Below are 20,432 nucleotides of genomic sequence, written 5' to 3'. Positions count from 1 at the left end.
AAAAACAAGTCCAGATCAGAGACACAAATAGTGCACAAACTTCAAGTCAGTCTCCTAAAAATAAATCTGACCCACAGACACAGACTAGTGAATCAGATGAGGAGGCGTCCGAAAGTGAAGGAGACTCGTCAGAAAATGATGATGATGATGATGATGATGTTCCTGATTGGGTACATCAGTGCCCGTTTTGTAAGAAGAGGTTTATGAGAAGATATCACTATGACAACCACATTAGAACTCACACAGGAGAGAAACCTTTCACCTGTTCAATATGCAGTAAGTCATTTGCAGCAGACTCAACGCTCAAAGGACACATGGCAGTACACAATGAACCTAAAAACAGCTGTCCAGTTTGCAAGAAAAGCTTTGTCCAAAAGAGTTATCTCAAAATTCATATGAGAATTCACAGCGGAGAGAGACCTTACAGCTGTTCATTCTGTGAGAAATCATTTACCTCACCGAGTAATTACAGCGCGCATATGAGAGCACATAATGAAGACAGAAGATACAGCTGTGAGTTCTGTGGTCGAGCTTTTGTCCGCAGTAGTAATCTCAAACAGCACATGTTACTGCACACTGGAGAAAAACCGTTCAGCTGTTCAGTTTGTGACGAAAAATTTATCAAAAAACGTAGTCTACTTGCACATATGGAAGACAAACATGATAAAGACAAATGAAAAGTCAGTGTGCAGCCTCTATAACTTTGGGTTGTCAAAAGTATCGAAATTCAAATATAGTAGATACTAATTTGAACAGGAATCAATACTAAAAAAGTCACATTCAAAGGACAGAAATGAACCTTTCCTGAATAGCTTTAGAGCGATCTTGAGCTGTATCAGAACAAGTATAAGAGCATGTAGCCTAGTATACGCCCCATGGACTACTATGGAACCTACCTGCAGCACTGAGAGATTACACAGACATAAGACCACCTGGTAAAGTATTATGATTTAATGTTGAAAATCACATTCCAAATAAAGGGTGTTTTTTCCTTCATTGTGGTATCAGAATTAGTATTGAGTCTGTTCTTTGGTATCAAATCGAGTTTGAAATGTTAGTATTGTGACAACGCTACAGTGCACATGCGATATGAAATTAAGGTTTAGTGAATAACATTGGCACATGGACTATTTGTGGAGCGTGGAGTATTTTGTTCACATGTTTTAATTGTATATCGTTACAGATCCACAATAAGTGTGTCATTAAATTTAATATACATCAAGATATCAAGATTCAGTCATCTGTCAATGATTAGCTTTTTTTTTTTTTTTTTGTAATTTAGAGGTCCAGATTTTTTAACTATTTGTGTGTTAAGTGGGACAGATTAAATGTGCATTGTGTAACTTTTTTGGTGCAAGGTTTGTCACCTGCTTTTCTCCATGGAGATGTCATTGTTTTGTCTGAAATGTGTATGACATGAAACATTATTATTTTAAAAATATATATTATAATACATTGCACTGGTACAAATGTGTATGTAACAGAAACATGAACAATATACAGTAGTTTAATAAGTCTTATCAAGGATAACATGAAAGGAGCATGTAAGTTGTATAAACTCAACATGAATCAAAATAATTCTGAGCTGAGCTTTACTGTTTACCAAAATATTACTCAAGTACAAAGTAGTAGTCCAAGAAATCACTAACGTAAGATACTCAAGGTGGGAAGAGAAACCAACACTTTTCCTCAGAAAGAATACCATTACACTATATAATATATTACACACGTAGAGGTGTGACACCACAAGGCCAAGTTACAGGTCAAATCTGTGGAGGGCGACAATGCTGACAACGCATGTTTTTATTGTATTTTTGAGCAATAAAAACACCTGTAATTTACTTTATGTAAGATAGATACATTTTATGGCATACTGTGGAACATTCCAGGCAAACATCTCCATGGAGACAATTAGGTGGCAGACCCTCTAGCTGAAAAGTTGCATAGTGCACCTTTAAACTAGCAATCTAGGCTCTATTTATGAACACAGCTAAACAAGTGAAAGTTTCTGGCTTAAGTCATAGAATTTTATTTTTGCAGTGTACAAGAGTTTACAAGAGATACATTGTGGTGTTTTTATTTTTACATTGAGTAAGAGATGCTCATGACTTGACAAATGAACAAACTAGAAAACACATCTCTACAGGCAGGTGGAAGACATGGTTTAAAATGCAATAGTTCTGTCACATTTTAGTTTACAATAAACCATAATACAATCTGTTCACCTTGTCAGCTAAGAAAATACAGAAAAAACTACTGGTAGGACATTTCACAGCAAAAAGACACATTCAATAAGCCCTTACCGCTCCAAAATATGATCCAAAATTACTTGAATTCGTAATATTAATCTTGATTTGAGTGGTTTAAATTTTACAGCAGTTTTTGGAAATGGCTTGAAGAATTATAGTAATAAAAATGTCCAAATAAAACTTAAGTAACTAACCTAGTCCAAACTACTCAAATAAGATTAACATTATGAATTCAAATTATTTCAGATAATTTAGAAATACTTTTTTTGCAGTGTGTTGTACAAAAACCATGTCCTAATCTCATCCTTAACTCTACAACAGTGTCTAATTTCCTACAATAGAGAAGAAACTATATTTTTTCATGAATCAAGCCACCAATAATGTAACTGGAGTATAGGTGGTTCGATCCCTGCTGCCAGTATTGCATATACTGTCCTTGTGCCATTCAGCAAGACGTGGGCCTTTTTATCATTACTTTTAGTCTATTTTTATGCATTTATTAAAAAATGAGAGACCAACTTTGTAATAATAAGCCATAATTTCATAATGTAATTTGATCAAAACCTTAATTAGGGACTCACTTGGCCTTTTTATAAGCTGATTGTGCATCTTGAAAAGAGATTACCACTGACAATTTGCTTAACTCCACTAGAATCTGATTTGAATAACAATATGTCTAATTATTATTAAAATATTTGACATTTGAATTAAGTGCTAAAAGTAAAATTTTTGTGCTTCGGGCAAAAATAACTTTATTGTCCATTGTAGCATTATTGGTCGCTTTAAGGCGTTTATAAAGATATGCACAAGTCCATTTAACGGCCCATTGTTGGCATGGTAACGGCGGGGCTGGTTACTGTGGCGTCCTCGGCTTTCCACTGCGACGTCACGGTTTTGATCTGAGTGTAAAACTGGATGCCCTGAAAACAAGAGAGAAAAAAATGAATAAATATAGCTATGGATGACAAATGGTTAGTTTCCATACTGATTAAAAAGTTTAAAACCAAATATTACATGCTTATATTCTCCAATACAAAAATATATCGCATTACAGTGTCAGAATACTTTTAATGAACGCCAAGATTAGTGTAAAACTAGATGCCCTGAAAACAAGACAAAATGAATAAATATAGCTGAAACGTCTCACCAGTGAATCTGAGAAACTTTCCACTGTCTGTAAATGTCTTAAATTTCTGCGTTTTAAATGAACAAAGTTACAAGATTCTGTCCACCTCAGTTGCACATTTGTTGATGTCATGGCGATGGCTGCAAAGCAGTGATATAGAACAGTGTTCGCAGGAGTGTGTTATGCAGTATTAACACTCAGCAGTTAGCCACTGGAATTCTCACTTACCATGGTATAATACTTTGTAATGAACACGAAGATTAGTAGTCCTAAAATCTCCACTGGTTTAACATTAGGTCAACTGAAAAATTGTGAAAAAGTATTGTGGGTAGATATGGGAGGTTTAAAAACTAGAATTCTCTTCAGAGTGCGCATTTATTTTGTTAAATGAAAGCTTAAAGTGCCAGAAAATTGGGTTCTTTGCCCTTAAAATATGACTGCATTTTAAAACTCAGATTTATTTCCTGCATTCTTCATCTTTTACTTTTCCACTTTTCTTTACAAACTGCCACTTAACTGGTGTAAAACTATGATTAATATTTACCAACAAAGTCATAATTATAAAACCATATCACCCTAAAGTGTTTTATGCTGTACCTGTTTTCCATAGAAGTTTGTGTCTCCCCTGAATGAGCCTCTGGAGCCGGTGAAAGAAAACATGGGCAGAGGTACTGGGATGGGAACGTTCACACCAATCTGGAAAATAATTTAACACAATTTTAACAACTATTCCCAACTCAATAACATAATGCATTAGGTAAAGGTCATATATCACACAAAATTGACTCTTGTGAGTTTTACAATGTTGTTACCTCATCAAAAGCATACCTGAAGTTGTGTTTTGTTTCATTCATGTTTGAGTAACTCTTTATTTTTAGTCCGTCTACGTCTCTGAAGCTCAAAAACAGCTACTTTTTACATTTACTTCAGTAGAGATTTGGGCTGAAATTAACCAAATAATTCTAGTGAAGGTATATGGAGTTTAAAAACACAGTTCCTGTATTACGATATGACATCACAAGGTGGAACAGAATGCAGCCTAAATATGCAGGGTTTGTGCGAATGAAACAAAATAAATCCAGGTATGTTTCTGATGAGGAAACAACATTATAAGATAGATCAGAAATTGTGTTATATGGGCACTTTAAAGTTCGAGAGTTTTTTTTTTCTTTTTCATTAAGTCTCTAGTATATATTTGTAAAAGTAAGACATATTTGTATATATTTGTATATTTTATTTTTACTTGTACGTATAGTTATGCCTTACTTCAGTCTTTTGCTATTTTTGCTACTTCAGAATTTATTATTGCCATTTATATATTTTTGCTCTTTGTGATTGTAAGCTATTATAATATATTGTGATGTGTGAGCTATTGTGACCAAATAATTTCCCTTGTGGATGTGGAAGTTTGTCTAAGTAAAAAAAAATACATGGACATCATTAGATTTGATATTTCACACACAGGTTGAGTCGGAGCAGGCTGACTCATTTTTCTGTTTAAAATGCACGGACCACATGCAGAGAGGTTATAATGTACTGCCAGCTCTGTGCCCTTACCTGGCCCACATCCACGTCGTGAGTGAATTTGCGTGCCGTGGCTCCGTTGGTGGTAAAGATGGCCGTTCCGTTGCCATAGGGATTGCTGTTGATTAAAGAAATGGCGTCGTCCAAAGTCTCGGCCTCCAACACGATGAGAACTGGACCGAAGATCTCCTCTTTGTAGCAGGTCATGTCAGGCTGGGGAGAGAGAAGGAGAAAGCAAAGAGTTATCTCAAGTAAGGTACATCATTTTATCATTTTAATGATGCGCTATGTAACTTTTCTTGTAGAGGGCCTGCCACTAGCTTGTCTTCATGGAGAGGTTATTGCTTTCCTGGAATGTATTCAATAAACTTAGGGCCACAACAACACAAGCATAATTTTAGTACTCGATTATTCAGCTATTATTACTTCTACTGGACATTGAGACTTTTTAATACCAATTACTAAAAATTACTGATTTTTTTTTTAAATAGTTGACTAGTCACAAAAGCCAACTTAAACCACCAGACCTAGTTACAGGTTAGATCTGTGGAAAAGCAAACCTGATCACAATAAAGTAAGTAAAGTAAAATGTTATACTGCTCTTTTGATTCATTCACACAGGTTTGAGTAACCATTTATTACTACCTTTTGTTAAGCAGAAATGGGCAATTTCAGGGCTGAAATTAAGGCTGATTCTAGTGAAGGTTTATGGAGTTTAAAAACACAGTGGAGCACTTCCTGTATTACCACATGCCACAACCATTTTCTGTTCTGAGAGAAGAACTCAGCCTGAATATGCAAAGATTGTGTTAAACATGTGTAATTAAAACAAAACACAACTCCAGGAATGTTTTTGATGAGAAAACCACATTATAACAAAGATCAGAAAAAAACGTAAAATAAACCCTTTAATTAAACTGTTATAAACCTGTACAAGTGATAATTAAACTATAGACTGCTAATAATTTCTTTTGCTCACAGTGTCAGGGCTTGAAAATGAAATGAAAATTTTTCTTTGCACAATAATCAGAACAGAACAATGTGAAATCCCAATTGCACAATCAGCCCACCAGTTTAACATTCATAGAGACATCCAGCAGTTACACTTTGAATACTTAACAGACAAAGGTCAAATGTCGTCCGGCACATTTACTCAGATGTGCACGTATATTATCTAATGACCTGAAGAGCCGGTTCAGACAGACAGGGAGTGAGTGTGAGAGTGCGCATTATTAAACTACTCTTCAGATTTAATGAGACGGGGCGTTCAAGGTGTGATCAGGAAAATGATCTACTACGACAATGCGATTCAGAGGTTAAGCAACTGTAGCCATTTTAACACATCTTTGTATAGTGATATTACAATCAAATTAAATCAAAATCATGATTTTAATTGGCAAACTGTATTGATACTTTGCTGTGAAATCATGCTGGGGTGTTATGTAATGTAATGTAATGTTATGTTATGCATGTCTGAAGTGTTAAGAAGTTTCCATGGTGACACAATGCACGCATTTGAAACCACAGCCAAAAACTCAAGAACAGCTTCAGACAGAGCAGAGCCTAGAGTTAGCAATACACCAGCAGGGAATGTTCATAGAGAGAAAGTATCAATGGAGCAGTAATTTTTTTAAGAACTCTAATATCTATGGGGTCTTAATCTAAAATCTATCAAACTACAATAACAATAACTACAAACATGTTCTGAAAAAAACATGTAAACTTGAAAACTACACTACATGACATCACAAGGTAGAAGAGAGCATTTTGAGCTTTGGAGATCTAAACAGACTAATAATAATAATCCAGGATTACTCAAACATGTGTGAATAAAATGAAACATAATTCCGGGTATGTTTCATGAGGTAACAGTAGAGATGTAACAATAATTGAAATATCATGATATCGTAACGTCAAAATTCTCACAATAATATCGTGGACCATCACAATATATAGAATTACAAGTCTTTTTGCATAAATTACGAGTTATGGTGCAGGATTATCTTAAAAAAAAAGGCAGAGTGAACTACATAGACCATGACTCTTTGCTCCATTTCAGCGTAGACTACATGAAGAAATAACAGTTCTAAGCACTTTTAAGTCTTAGTTCTACAGATTAAGTTTTGTCAAGGCATTTTAAGAGGAAATAATATTATATTCACAGTTTTGTTAGCCTCCACAAAATATCACAGTAAATATCCTACAGAGAGATTTGGATATTGTTATATTCCTAATCATGAGCTTCCCCATGATATCGCAATAAATATCGTACCGTGAGGTTCATACAGTGACGATATCGTATCGTGTGACATGGATATCTTTACACCCCTAGGTAACAGCATTATAACATGGTTAAAAGTGCACAAGAATCCATTTTGTGTAATATAGAACCTTTAATGTGAATGGCTGGAACTGAAACTCACTTTATTCAGACTATTATGATGATTTTAATTAACACTGAAACAACACAAGAAGCAGCACAGAGGCAGAGTCGGCAACACCAGTGAAAGCTTTGTGCACAAAAAACATTGGCATCATAATAAGGTCAGTTTTTTAATTACTGTTATTGTAGAGCAAAGTTTTTAGATTATCAGTGTTTCCCATAAACAGAATAGACAAAAATTCTCTCCCAAAGTCTAAAAAGACTAGGCATAACAAAATCTTACTTTGCTGCTTCATACAAAACATAAAAGGAACTACATTTTTGTGTTTTTCAATCTCCACAAATTATTAATATAGAAAGCATTTTTGCCCCCAGAGTCATAACAAAATCTATGAGAAACAATGGATGAACACTCTCCCACACACAGTTTGAACCATTTTAAACAAATCTGGTCATTTCTCTGTGATTTGTTGTTTTAATGAGTTCTCACATTGGCTTCTGGCATATTAATAAATAGTAAAAGAACCAGTCTTTTGAACAGCTCTTTGAAATGAATAGATCCAAAAAATTAGGATCACAACAGGAGCCGGAAATCTCATCAGTATTATTAAAAACTCTCCGCACTTAAACTTTAACTTTCATTATTTTCTATTTTAGTTTCGCCTTGGGAGTTTAACTTTTCATGGTGAACTTGGAAATTACATCAAATGGCAAGAGTACAAAGGCTGACTCACAAAAAAGTTATTTCAATCTTTAATCAAAAATTCTCCCACATAAAATCTTGCCAAAATAAAAATGAAATTGGAAAAAAATATTAGCAGTCCCCCCCAAACTCACTAGAAACTCAGGCTCCATTCAAATCATGTCCTTTTGATTTGGGGCCAGAACACAGTGGATTTGACAATGTTCCAAATAATTCTCCTCTATAATAATAAAACTGAAGCATAAATTAAACAAAAAAAAACAGTATTTTGCCACTTTCTTTTGTTGCCTTTGCTTCTCAACCAATCATCTCTCACACATAAAATTACAGTCACAAGCTAGCTAGAATAAGCCAACAGTTTTTCAGTTAGTTACTCTCACCTTTTTGTTGAAAATCAAAGTCCTAAACGGGGCCATGAACTCTCGTATTCCTCACAGGCTCCTGAAAATGTGTTGTCTTGAGTTTTCAGACTATCCTAAAAGGTGCACTATGTAACTTTTTGTCTGGTTTCTATGGATATGTCATTGCTCTGCCTGGAATGTTCCACAATATGACATTAAACAGCTCTACCTCACATTTATTCAATCACAGGTGGTTTTATACTTAGAAAAACAGACATTCTTACAGTGAGGAAGGTCACCTCTTCATGGATCTGACCTGTAACTTGGTCTGGTCTGGGCTCAGTGAAGATAAAAAGGTTTAATACCATACTGTGAAACATCCCAGACAAAGCAATAATGTCTCCATAGCGAAAAGCATTTGACACACCCTCCACCAGAAAAGTTATACAATGCGTCTTTAAATCTTTTTTTGACGTGTACATTGTGCCACCATGGTAACTGCTGAACATTCCACCATAGAGATGCATGGTGAAACGCTGTCATTGTTGATATCTCACCTTGACTTTGTGGATGATGGTGGGTCCCACAAAGTTCCCGTTTTCGTAACCCTTGACTTGGACCTTCCTGCCATCGAGCAGGACCTGGGCGCCCTCTTCCACACCGCTCTGGATCAGTGACTCCACTCTGGCTTTGGCCTCAGGAGAGATCAGGGGCCCCACATCTGCGCCGGGCTGGTCTCCTGCAGAGAAACAGGCAAAAACACACACACAATGGGAATTAAAAGGAAAACAGAACTGGTTTATGTTAAAGCGTCCATATCACACTATTTTCTGATCTATGTTATAATGTTGTTTCCTCATTACAAACAGACATGGAGTTGTGTTTTGTTTCATTCACAACTGTTCAACATACACACTTGGCATACTGAGTTCATTTCAAACAGAAAACCACGTTCCGCCTTGTGATCTCATGTGGTAATACAGGAAGTGCTCCACTGTGTTTTTAAAATCCATACACAGTCACTAGAATCATCTGGATGATTTCGGCCCTGGAATTGCCTCCCTTTACTGAACAATAAGTAAAATGTTGCTATAAATTACCACTTCATGACATCACAAGGTGGAACAGAGCATTCTGAACTTTGGAGATGTAGACAGACTAATAATGAAGTGTTACTCTACATTAAAGTCACAAGACAATGAAATGGTTTATAATTAGATGCAGACAGCGTACGGGTATCTTAGATCTTATTTTGAAACTGTACTGAAAAATAAAAGGATTTTTTCTTATAGTTTGAAACTCGCTGAAATGGCTGAGGGGTTTATTTTGATCATGTTCACAGTTTGAGTAAACAAAAGTATACAGATAAAAACAGAAGAAAGATTAAGAAATTGATTCTGTCGTTTCTGTTTACAAAAATCAGCACAATTCTTTATCAAAATCCCTACATTTGACACTTTAATAACACTTTTTACTTTTAAAAGCACAGTTGCACTGCTCTGAGTTGTTTAATCCGCTTATACCATGGTCCAATACACTGAAAATGGTTCACTTTTTAAATCTGACCTTTTGGCTGTCCATGGATGTTTAAGGCATTAGTTATTTCTATTTTAGTTGAAGCTAGTCCGTCCTAACAGTAGTTAATTTGTTGACCCATTGCTATGGTGATACAGAACAGTGATTAACTGTTGCTGGAGCTACCTGTGGGGTTATACAGAAATAAAGCACAGCACTTACATTATGCTGCGTTTCAGTCGCCCCTGCATGTCAGAACTCGAGAAAAAATATGGTCAGAATATTACATTAAATATTCAATAAAGTAATACTAGGAAAGTGTTAAAATTATGTAAAATGAGGAGCCAGTTCATTTTGTGACCCGGACATTGTTACTACATTAACAGTTAATAAAGCAACATTTGAGAATTAATTTCAGATTTAGTTGACTTGAGCGCCGTGTACATATTAGCATCATTAGCAAAACAGAGCATAACAGAGCATCAATAACTGTAGAGGCTCAACCACTGTGCAGAAGCAGGTTCACAGAAGTGGGTGAACGGGCAACTAAAAGGCAAAATAACACAAGGACGCCATCATATTGGATTTTCTAACACACTGCAGAAATCAGACCTAGATATGCGTTCATCCTAGACTTTGCATGTAAACTCTGAATGCAGCTTTAAAAAACTTCTTTCACCAATGATTTCCAAGAGCATTACAGATTATTAGGATGTCAGTATCATTTTGCCTGATTAATGTACAACCAAAACCAAAGAACATGATCCCACACAAACTCCTGACTTCTCTGTACCTGCGTTCACTCTGAGGGACTTGGAGCGCTCCACCAACTCCGGCAGCCATTCACGAGACTCGCCCACAAAGATGGCAGTGGAGAGGGCCATGCACCTCTGCCCGGCCGCTCCGAACGCTGCCCCCACCAGCTGGTTCAGGGTATTCTCCTTGTTGGCATCAGGCATCACCACACCATGGTTCTTTGCTCCCTAAAAATACAAGAGAAGTGAGAAGGAAGTATTACTGAATGATTTGGGAAAAAAGACCTAACTGCAATTTTTCTGACAAGCTTCGCAACTGTGATAAGCAACTGTGATAAGCAACTGTGATTCTGGCTTTAAAGGTCCTATATTATGCAAAATTGACTGAGCTTTAAGCCATGCTAGAATGTTATTACCTCCTTAAAAACATACCTAGAGTTGAGTTTTGTTTCATTCACACGTTTGAGTAATCCTTTATTATTAGTCTGTTCCACCTTGTGATGTCATGAAGCAGTAGTTGCCAAATTAACAGCTACCTTTTACCTTTCGTTCAGTAGAGATTGGTAATTCCAGGGCTGAAATTATCCAAATGATTCTAGTGAAGGTGTCTGGAGTTTAAAAATACAGTGGAGAACTTCCTCTATTACCACATGACATCACAAGTTTGAACAGAGTGTTTTCTGTTTAAGAGAAAAACTCCTAATATGCCTTAATATGCAGGGTTTGTGTGTTAAACATGTGTGAGTGAAACAAAACAGTTTTTATGCAGAATAAAAGACAGAATATTGTTTGTGGAGAAAATTATGGTAATTCAAAAATTGCAGCCTTTGTGATTTGATAACTGTGTCCATTCAATTGTGTTTAATCTTGCAAATCTAGTAGGAACTAAATACAGTCTTAAAACACACACACTAAAAAATTATGAATTAACTTGTTAGGCCTATTTTATGCATTTTCATTTAAACAATATGAGATTATTTTAGTCATGCATGAATTTGTATTTCATCTTTTTTCTTCCACCACTGGTAGATGGTAAAAGATAACAGATATAGGAATTTCCTTAAGAATTATCATCTTGCTTTGACTCCAGGCAAATACAGCTGTACATTTTTCAATTTTGGGGGAATTTTGTAGGTGCACTATGTAAGTTTTTGGTTAGGGGTTCGTCACCTGCTTGTTTCTATGGATACGTCATTGTTCTGTCTGGAATATCCCACAGTATGGCATTTGACAGCTTTACCTTATTAAATTACAGATAATTTGACAGTGAGCGGGATTGCCTCTCTACAGATCTGACCTGTAACTTGGTCTGTTTTAAACTCCATCTAGACAGAAAGGCTTAATACCATACTGTGAAACATTCCAGCTAAAGCATGGAGAAAAGCATTTAATGGACCCTCCACCAGAAAAGATACACAATGCACTTCAGTCCCGTATTTTCCCTTGAATAGCCCTGATGCAGTACCTACCATATTAGACTGCACTCTCTTGCCATTCTTGGAGCCTCTCTCGTAGATGTATTCTCCGGCCTGGTTTGACCCCACGAAGCTGATGGCCTTGATTGCCGGGTGGTCACAGATGAAATTCACAGCTACAGAGACGAAATAAAACACCATACATTTCGTTAGGATTTCCATTCAAACTAAAATTACAAAAAGTCTATTTAGCATAATACATTTGCTTTATTTGGTGTATCTTCAGTTCAAATTCCATTACAAATTAAATGTTTAAAAGTCCTATATTACACAAAATTGACTCTTGTGTACTTTAAGCCAGGTTACAATGGCATTACCTCACCAAAAACATACCTGGAGTTGTGTTTTGTTCCATTCACACACATTTGAGTAACCCTTTATCATGATAATGTCTGTTTATATCTCCAAAGCTCAAAAATTCTCTATTCCACCTTGTGATGGAATGTGGAGTGTTTTCAGTTTGAGAAAAAAAAACAGAGCTTAAATATGCAGGAAATGGAGCAAAACACAACTCCAGGTATGTCTGTGGTGAGGAAACAACATTATAACATAAATCAGAAAATAATGTTACATGGGCTCTTAAAGGAATCAAATCACCACTGATTAGGTTAATGAGTAAATGTCTTGTATTGGACAGTTTATAGATATTTTATTATTAGAGTAAAGTAGGAAGCACAAATAACTGAACTGATACATATCTTCTATTTCTCTTCCACATCCTTATACAGAAATAAGGACAAGATGCCCAAGTCACTCAGACGCACAGGTTTAGATCTCTTCCCTCTGAATCTCTCTTCATGCAGCATACATTATGTAAATGAGTCTTCTACAGAGTCCTGGAGGGTGTATGAGAACTGACGGTGGCACACTTAGATCTGTTCCCTTAGTTCATCTCATACGAAGATCACTGTGAGTTTGTGAACAAACTAAAAAAAGAAAAAAGAACCTAGGGATGCAAATTTTGTACTTTTCTTTCAATTGTGAGCTGTAGCGTTAACACTAACTGATCAACCATGATTAAAGATGTTTAACTTTTCTACAGACTGCTTGTGTCCGTGGAGACGTAATTGGTTTGCCTTCAATGTTCCACAGTATGGCATTAAAGTTAACATTCTGGGATTCTTGCATTTATACAATTATGGGTGTTTTGAAAGGACAATTTGAAAAACATGCATTCTGTAAGCAGGGTCTCCCATCCAGAGATCTGATGTGCAAATGGTGGTGTCATGAGTTCATCTCAGTAGATATAGATACGTTTAATGTCATGCAGTTTTTTATGCATTACTTTATTAGTGAAAAATATCTCTGTAATATTTTTGACCCTACATTTATTGCATAATTGCAAGCAAATATAGAGTAGTAGGCAGAGGTAGATGACTGAAATGTTCTAAACTCTCAAGCCTCAAATGCAGGACAATACAGGATTGCTCAAACATAACGATGTAGGAACACTGTTACAAGGTTAAAAACTCATAAAAGTCCTTTTTACATTATTACTTTACTTATGCCCCCATTAACCAGTAATTAAACTGTACAGGACTTTAGCATGTTGTGATGTAATTTGAAACCCAGTAATTCCCAGAGTTCATTTCACAGTCAGATGATTTTATGCTGAAGTGAATGGACCCTTCTCTCTCTCTCACCTGCGTGCTGTCCGTGGATAATATTGAGAGTACCATCTGGCGCCCCTGAATCCTGCAGCATTTTGGCCAGAAGCATGGTGCACCCCGGGACCCTCTCTGAAGGCTTCATCAGGTACGTGTTTCCACAGACCATTCCGATTGGGAACATCCACAGAGGAATCATGGCCGGGAAGTTAAAGGGTGCAATGCCCGCGCACACACCCAGGGGGAGCCGATAGGTGTAAGTGTCCATGTCTTTGGTAATGGAGGGTAGAGTCTCCCCCAGCATTAGGGAGGTGATACTGCAGGCGTGCTCAACCACCTCTGAAATGAGAACGAGAGAAGAGAGAGGGAGATTTGCAGGTTTAAAATTGAAATCTTTGATCTAAACAAAAATAGGGCGGTTTCATCTGTTTCGTTTCCTGGAGAGTAGAGACTGATCCTACCCTTAAAACGGCACTCTGTCACTTTTTGTTTGATTTAATTTTCTGTGTTTTTTACTGCACTGAAAAATGTACAAGTATATGCATCTTTACTGTGAGTGGGTTTGCATCTTCACAAACCTGACTATTTGGGCTGCTTGTTTCTATGGAAATGCTGTTCCTCTGGCTATAATCTTCCACAAGTAAGTCTTAAAACGTAGCTATCTCTTTGTCGAATGTTCTGAAGTATGGTTTTAACTTTGTTTTTCAATGCACTCCGCCAGTCCCTTCTACATTCTGTTTGAATCCAGAAGGGTCTGTTATCGAACCATAGAGTGTGAAAATCTTTCACCCAAACATGAGACAATCCAACCACAGATGCAAATTTTGTATCATGTGTCTCTCAAATGGGGAAGCCATCTCCTCTCCAAACTTCTCAGATCATTTAGAACAAAAAAAAAAAAAATATATATATATATATATATATATATATATATATATATATATATATATATATAAAACTTCTTTTACCTGAGATAAGTAATAGTTAGGTGCTTCAACTGTTTAATTCTGCAAAAATCCAGTTTCTAAGTCCTTTATGTTGTTGTTTTTTCTCCTTTTTTACATGTAAACAGCCATGACACGAATGGACCATGCGTCTCTGACTGGTTACTCCACCTGCCAATCATGCCCTCTGAAAGACAGGATACAGCTCCAGACCCACTCGTCTTTGTAAAGGACATGCAGTTGCCACCTCCAGAAAGTTACACAATGTTGCTTTAACCAACTAGCTTTGTCTCATCTTACACCATGTTGCATCTGATATCAACTTACTAGGGACGATTCAATGTCCTAACAATTTTAGCCTCACAATTTTTTTTTTAATATTTATTTGATTTCATATTTTTGTTTCCACTCTTCTGTTTTTTGGAAGACTAAGAGATGTGACTCACCAATCTGTAACCTTTTTTTGTCAATTTTTTAAAAACATTTTTATCATGTGTGCACGATCTTGTGGCAATTTTGTCTCACGAGATCTTGTGGCACGAGATCCTGTACCATCCTTACAACTTACTCAGGGCAACTTATTTCTTACATGCTTAATATCGAAACCCACATGTAAACATCTCCAACAGAATGACTCATCCACTCATTTTGTCTCTATTTCAAACAGTGGCCATTTTCGCCCATCGCCTCCTGAAGTTGTAATAAACCTTCAAGCACCATTGGTTTAATTTGTGCAGTGCTGGCAGCCCCTCCTCAGGTGAGCTGTGCTTTTCAGATGAGAGATCTCAGAAATGAGTTTGGCACAAAACTACAGGCTCCACACTCACGGCTGCACCAAATATTTAGAGGGGAGAGAATTCAAACAGACATGCTTTTAAAATCTCTCTCTTTGTTATAACACAGCAAAACAGATGCACTTTCACCTCTTCCTATGGCCTGTCACGATAGCAAAGAACTTACATATTCTACTCTCTACAACTCGAATCTTATAGTACAGAAAAAATTGCTAAAATCTTCCCACTATTGCAAAGAAATTGTACACACGATAAATACTGAGCCCCCGAAATATACTGTTCCAGGGTTCATATATTGAATGATAAGTCCATATATTATTGCAATTATTGTGACAGGGCTACTCTTCCAAATTCACCTAAAAATAAACTAAACTAAAACCAAAACCTGTATTTATGTTAAAGTTTTCAGGTGGAGGGTCTGAAACCTCTTTGAGAAATGTTCCATAGTATAGCATTAAATCAATCTGTCTGCATGGAGACAAGCAGGTGATGCTTAAGGCAAAAAAAATATTTTATCAATAAAATAAATAAATAATAAAAAACAAAGGTAAATGCAAGATAGCTGAGTGAAGCAATATCTTGATGGGGACAAGCAGGTGGCAAACCTCATAGTGAAACACTTTGGCAGACAGTATTTTGCAGAAGTTAAAAAGATGTCATTAGTCTTTTCAATGTAATTCTAATTCATTGTATGTATGTATCTGTATGCAATAACGTATTTTATTTTTGCATTACATTTTTAGACCACTGAAAAATACTATATATATTTCATTACTTATATAAAATAAGTTTTTAAAAATTACAGTATGGGTAAATTGTCTTTTTTAGTTAGCCACAGTCCATATCCTTATCATTCCTGGTTTAGTCCCATGGATAAGTAACACTAGAAGCCCTGTTTAAAACACCACAGGGCTTGGCAACTGTGACCAATACACAATATCACACACTAGACCCCTGTATCCCTGTTATTATGACATCTTCACTGATCAGAAAACCATCAAAATGATCCTGGTTTTATACTTTAACAGTGAAAGTTATATGGTAAAGCTATATAACCCCCATGTGTACGGCCTCATAAAGAGCAGCGAAGCGTGGACTTAACGTTGTACTTACGCAGTCCCCTGAACACATCGCCTTCTGCATCGGCCAGAGTCTTCCCCTGCTCCAGTGTGATCAGTTTAGCCAGCTCTTTCTGAAATATAAAAGGTCATAGGTCAGTTTAAAAATGTGTCTTTGTTATCGTTATAGGACTGAATGATTTGGGAAAAATATGCAATTGCGAAAGGTGCATTATGTAACTTTTCTGGTGGAGTGCTAGTCAAATGCTTTTCTCCATGGAGACTTTGCTTTATCTAGAATGTTTCACAGTATAGTTTTAAACCTTTCTATCTTCATGGAGACCAAACCAGACCAAGTTACAGGTCAGTTCTGTGGAGACGTAACCCTGCTCACAGTCAGAATTCCTGTTTTTCTTGGTATTTTTGAGCTATAAAACCAAATGCCCTTTTAGAAAATGTAAACATAGAGCTGTTTAATGTCTTACTGTGACACATTCCAGGCAATTCCAATGACATATTCATAGAAACCAGCAGGTGGCACACCCCTGAACAAAGTTATAGTGCACCTTTAAGTTTTGATAACAGCATTCTGTTCAAAGTTCATATTTTTTTAAACGTATCTAGGAGAATTGACAATAAACTGACAAACTAATGCAAAAATCACATTTAGAACATGTTTGTACAGATCTAAACTCTAGGGTTAGCAGTTTTATGCAGAATAAAAATGATGGTATTGCCTGCTGTACTCTATCTACTGTCAGTAAAGCCTACTATGACTAAGAGATATGTGCACTGCTCAACTTTTCTACCTACTTATCTCCATACAGATATTACTACTTTGCCTGGAATATTTCATGGTGAGACATTAAACATATCCATCTTGCATTTATTCATTACAGGTTTTTCTATTGCACAAAAATGCCTTCTGTAAATAAAGGCGATTCTTCACAGATCTGACCTATAATGTAACGTAGTGCTGTAACCTGCTTGTGGCGGACAGGTGGCGGACCCTCCATTACAAATGTTACGCAGTGCACCTTTAAAATTAATTGAGAATAATAATTGTGCTATACACTGGGCAGGTCTGTACTCACGATGTTGTCTTTGATGAGTTGTTGGTATCGGAGGAAGATCTGCTGTCTGCTCAAGATGGAGGTCTCAGACCAAGAAGAGAAGGCTCTGGAGCAGGAGTTCACAGCAGCCAACATCTCCTCCTGAGTTGCTTTAGGAACACGACCTACCACCTCATTAGTGGCCTGAGGAGAATACAAAAAGTGATAGATGAGGACTTGATCAGTCACAATTTTCAATTATTGTATATTTTGTCTTTGTAAAAACAAATAAAAAATGTCCTTCAATATTAGTTTCCTGAACATAATCAATACAGATGTTAAGTAGTTGCTAAGTCAAATGTCTTTCTTCTAAAATCTGAACTCTACTCCAAGTCACATGCCTTTACTGACAGAAGACTGGCTGTAGACCTCTCCATTAAAAAGACCCAACATGATCATTTACAATTAAAGATTACTGAATTTTTATTATGGCGCAAAGTTAGTACCAAGCCCCACCCTAGTTTACGTTTTAATAAGTTACATTTTGTTGCTAGTGATTTTGTGTTGTTTGCAATAAATCAACTGTGAAAAGTTTATTCTCTTGCAAATAAGTGGTTGAGAAGTTAAGTGTTACAATATAGATGTTTCAAACCTAATTTTGATATCGATAAGGCTTGATACCAAAATCTATATCGTTAAAAGCTCAAATTTTTTATCTGGTATGATGTATTTTACCAAGTGACCTTATTAATTCTGATATAGATCCTGACCATATAAAAGCTTTTTTTCAGGGAAGATTTAATTATGTCTCATAGTTAAATAATGCTCTGTTAATACTTGAAGTAAACTGTTTAAATACTAGCTAGATGCAGCATTTATTAATATCCGGGTAACCATAATTTCACCACAATAATTAAGAGTACACACATGTAGATTAGAGCTGTCCATTTAATACAAATGTAATCACAACTTCAGTTATTGCTCATATCAATTACACAAATGTTGACATTGCACCGAAAGTTCAAACTTTGAACAAAACCACTCTTCTTTAATTTAGAGTGGCTTTAAAACATGAATCACAAAACATCAGTAATACATTCATTCTTAACCTTATAAAATTTGTTCAAAATTGAGATTTCAATGCATTTTCTTTCTCATAATTGAGCAAACCATAGTGTAGACAGAAAAAAAAAACATCTGACTAGACTACAAAAAGTCCATTGTTGTATTTTGTGCTGTCAAAGCCAAGGACAGTTACAGTGACAACTGAAAAAGTTCTGAACAGATTCATCTACTTGAAGAATTTTTAGACAGTTTCACCCATTCTCTGCGTATTTAGGATGCAATGACTGTTTGTTTGAAGTCCCTGCAAGGTGAATGCTGTTAAACTGAAAAGAATTGATGGTACAATATTTAATCATTGGCTTTGTTAGTGACAATGCAAAGGCTATACAGTGAGGGTCAAGTTAATAATTTATGCTTTAAACAGGATAGCTGCAAGGAAGAATGTTCAGAGGAAGCCTGGTTTGGATCTGTGTTTTTTGTAGTAACAGAAATTGGCAGTTTTTAAAAAAAGTATACAGACACTTGAAGAAAATGTATTATATGCTCTGGGAATAGTGTTCAATTTCAAACTTGATTTCGATACTAAGGAATAGACTTGATACTCAAAATCCCATTCTCAGCCTAAAAAAAGAGTGCTTTTTATTATCATTATAGGTTTTCACTATTTAATTATATAATTTTCTATTATGTTACCATGGTATATTACCATGTAATATCTGTGTAATCCCTCAGTCACCCAAACCCATAGTGGTCCATGGTGGTCTATGTGCTATTATACTTGTTCTGATACAACTCAAGATCAATGTAAGGCTATTCAGGAAAGATTTATCTCTGTCCTGTGAATGTGATTTGTTTAGTATCAATACCTGCTCAAATTAGTATCTAGATTTGATGATAGTTTTAGTATCAGTTAGTATCTATCTGGGAATCAAACCGAAGACCTTGTAATGAAACTGCACTATGCTACCATGCAATGTCAAACTAAAAGGTGGCGCCAACAATAAAAAACAAATAGGGGTGTGTTGCTTTAATCTTGTGGCATAACTCTGTAAAAAATACAAATATTAACCTACTTACCGGATTGTGAATGTCAATCCACTCTGATGTGTTAGATTCAACAAACTTGCCATCTATGAACAGTTTTGTGGTGGGCTAAACGAGAAAAAAATGCATTTTACTTTGCACTTGTGTCAGTACATCAATGACAGTTACGCAATAGCTTCCTCGATTTTATATTACATTTATTTTAAAGGGTTAGAAATTTATTAAGTCTTGAAAAAAATTGAATGTTTGTGTGGGAGTGGATAAAAAAATGTTGGACAAGTCGTGGTGCACATGTCTTACCACTGAAGAAGAAGAATAACACATGCGACCAAAGTGAACAGGAGCCTGTAACAACAAAATTATTTTTAATAATATAAAGACAGCATTCAAACCATAGCTTTAATTGAAAAATACGTAAGTTTGCATGTAACTTGACGGGGTACCCAGTTATGAAAGCAATGCATTTGAGCAACGTGTAACCTTCACTATAGTCTAACGGGCTTGCACGAGTGTCCCACGCTCTAAATTTAACACTTACTTCTTCAAACTCAGTATAGCTTAACGTAAATGCTACTTGCCTTTTTGGTGCAAAGCGACCGAAGAAGGAGCGCAGCCATCGTGAAATTCTCTTTCCAAATACCTCAAACAACCTGCAGGACAACAACAGCTAGCAAACAAGCTGCTACAGAAACGAGTGTTATTGATGGATGAGATGTATAAATCATATACGAGACAAGTTTAAATTGAATGTTCGTATCCAGGTCCTTTACACATCAGCAGAAGCATCAACGGCTAGT

General features: G+C 36.1%; 1 protein-coding gene across 1 annotated transcript; it reads right to left on the bottom strand.

Moving 5' to 3' along the window:
* Nucleotides 1–2,013: 2,013 nt before the first annotated feature.
* On the bottom strand, nt 2,014–20,349 carry LOC110168266 (methylmalonate-semialdehyde dehydrogenase [acylating], mitochondrial-like). The gene is made up of 12 exons (XM_020933695.2): nt 20,214–20,349; nt 19,936–19,980; nt 19,669–19,743; nt 17,569–17,730; nt 16,530–16,608; nt 13,715–14,017; nt 12,066–12,187; nt 10,635–10,824; nt 8,884–9,065; nt 4,933–5,112; nt 3,973–4,071; nt 2,014–3,169 (listed from the first exon to the last, which is right to left on the bottom strand). Exons 1-12 carry the CDS (start codon nt 20,250–20,252, stop codon nt 3,065–3,067), a joined length of 1,581 nt encoding a protein of 526 aa, XP_020789354.1. The 5' UTR covers nt 20,253–20,349; the 3' UTR covers nt 2,014–3,064.
* Nucleotides 20,350–20,432: the final 83 nt, after the last annotated feature.

Source organism: Boleophthalmus pectinirostris, unplaced genomic scaffold (genome assembly GCF_026225935.1).
Source record: "Boleophthalmus pectinirostris isolate CB_2022bp ecotype Guang Dong unplaced genomic scaffold, ASM2622593v1 HiC_scaffold_13, whole genome shotgun sequence".
In the NCBI taxonomy this organism is placed as follows: Eukaryota; Metazoa; Chordata; class Actinopteri; order Gobiiformes; family Gobiidae; genus Boleophthalmus; species Boleophthalmus pectinirostris.
This window is presented reverse-complemented; position numbering and strand designations above follow the sequence as displayed.

What these genes read in the sequence shown, in the direction of transcription:
- LOC110168266 (XM_020933695.2), bottom strand. Translation starts at nt 20,252, where the DNA reads ATGGCTGCGCTCCTTCTTCGGTCGCTTTGCACCAAAAAG. An exon ending in CCATCATCCACAAAGTCAAG is followed by an intron (nt 5,113 to 8,883) that starts GTGAGATATCAA and finishes CTCTCTCCCCAG; the next exon opens with CCTGACATGACCTGCTACAA. An exon ending in CAAACTTCTATGGAAAACAG is followed by an intron (nt 3,170 to 3,972) that starts GTACAGCATAAA and finishes TCTTGTTTTCAG; the next exon opens with GGCATCCAGTTTTACACTCA.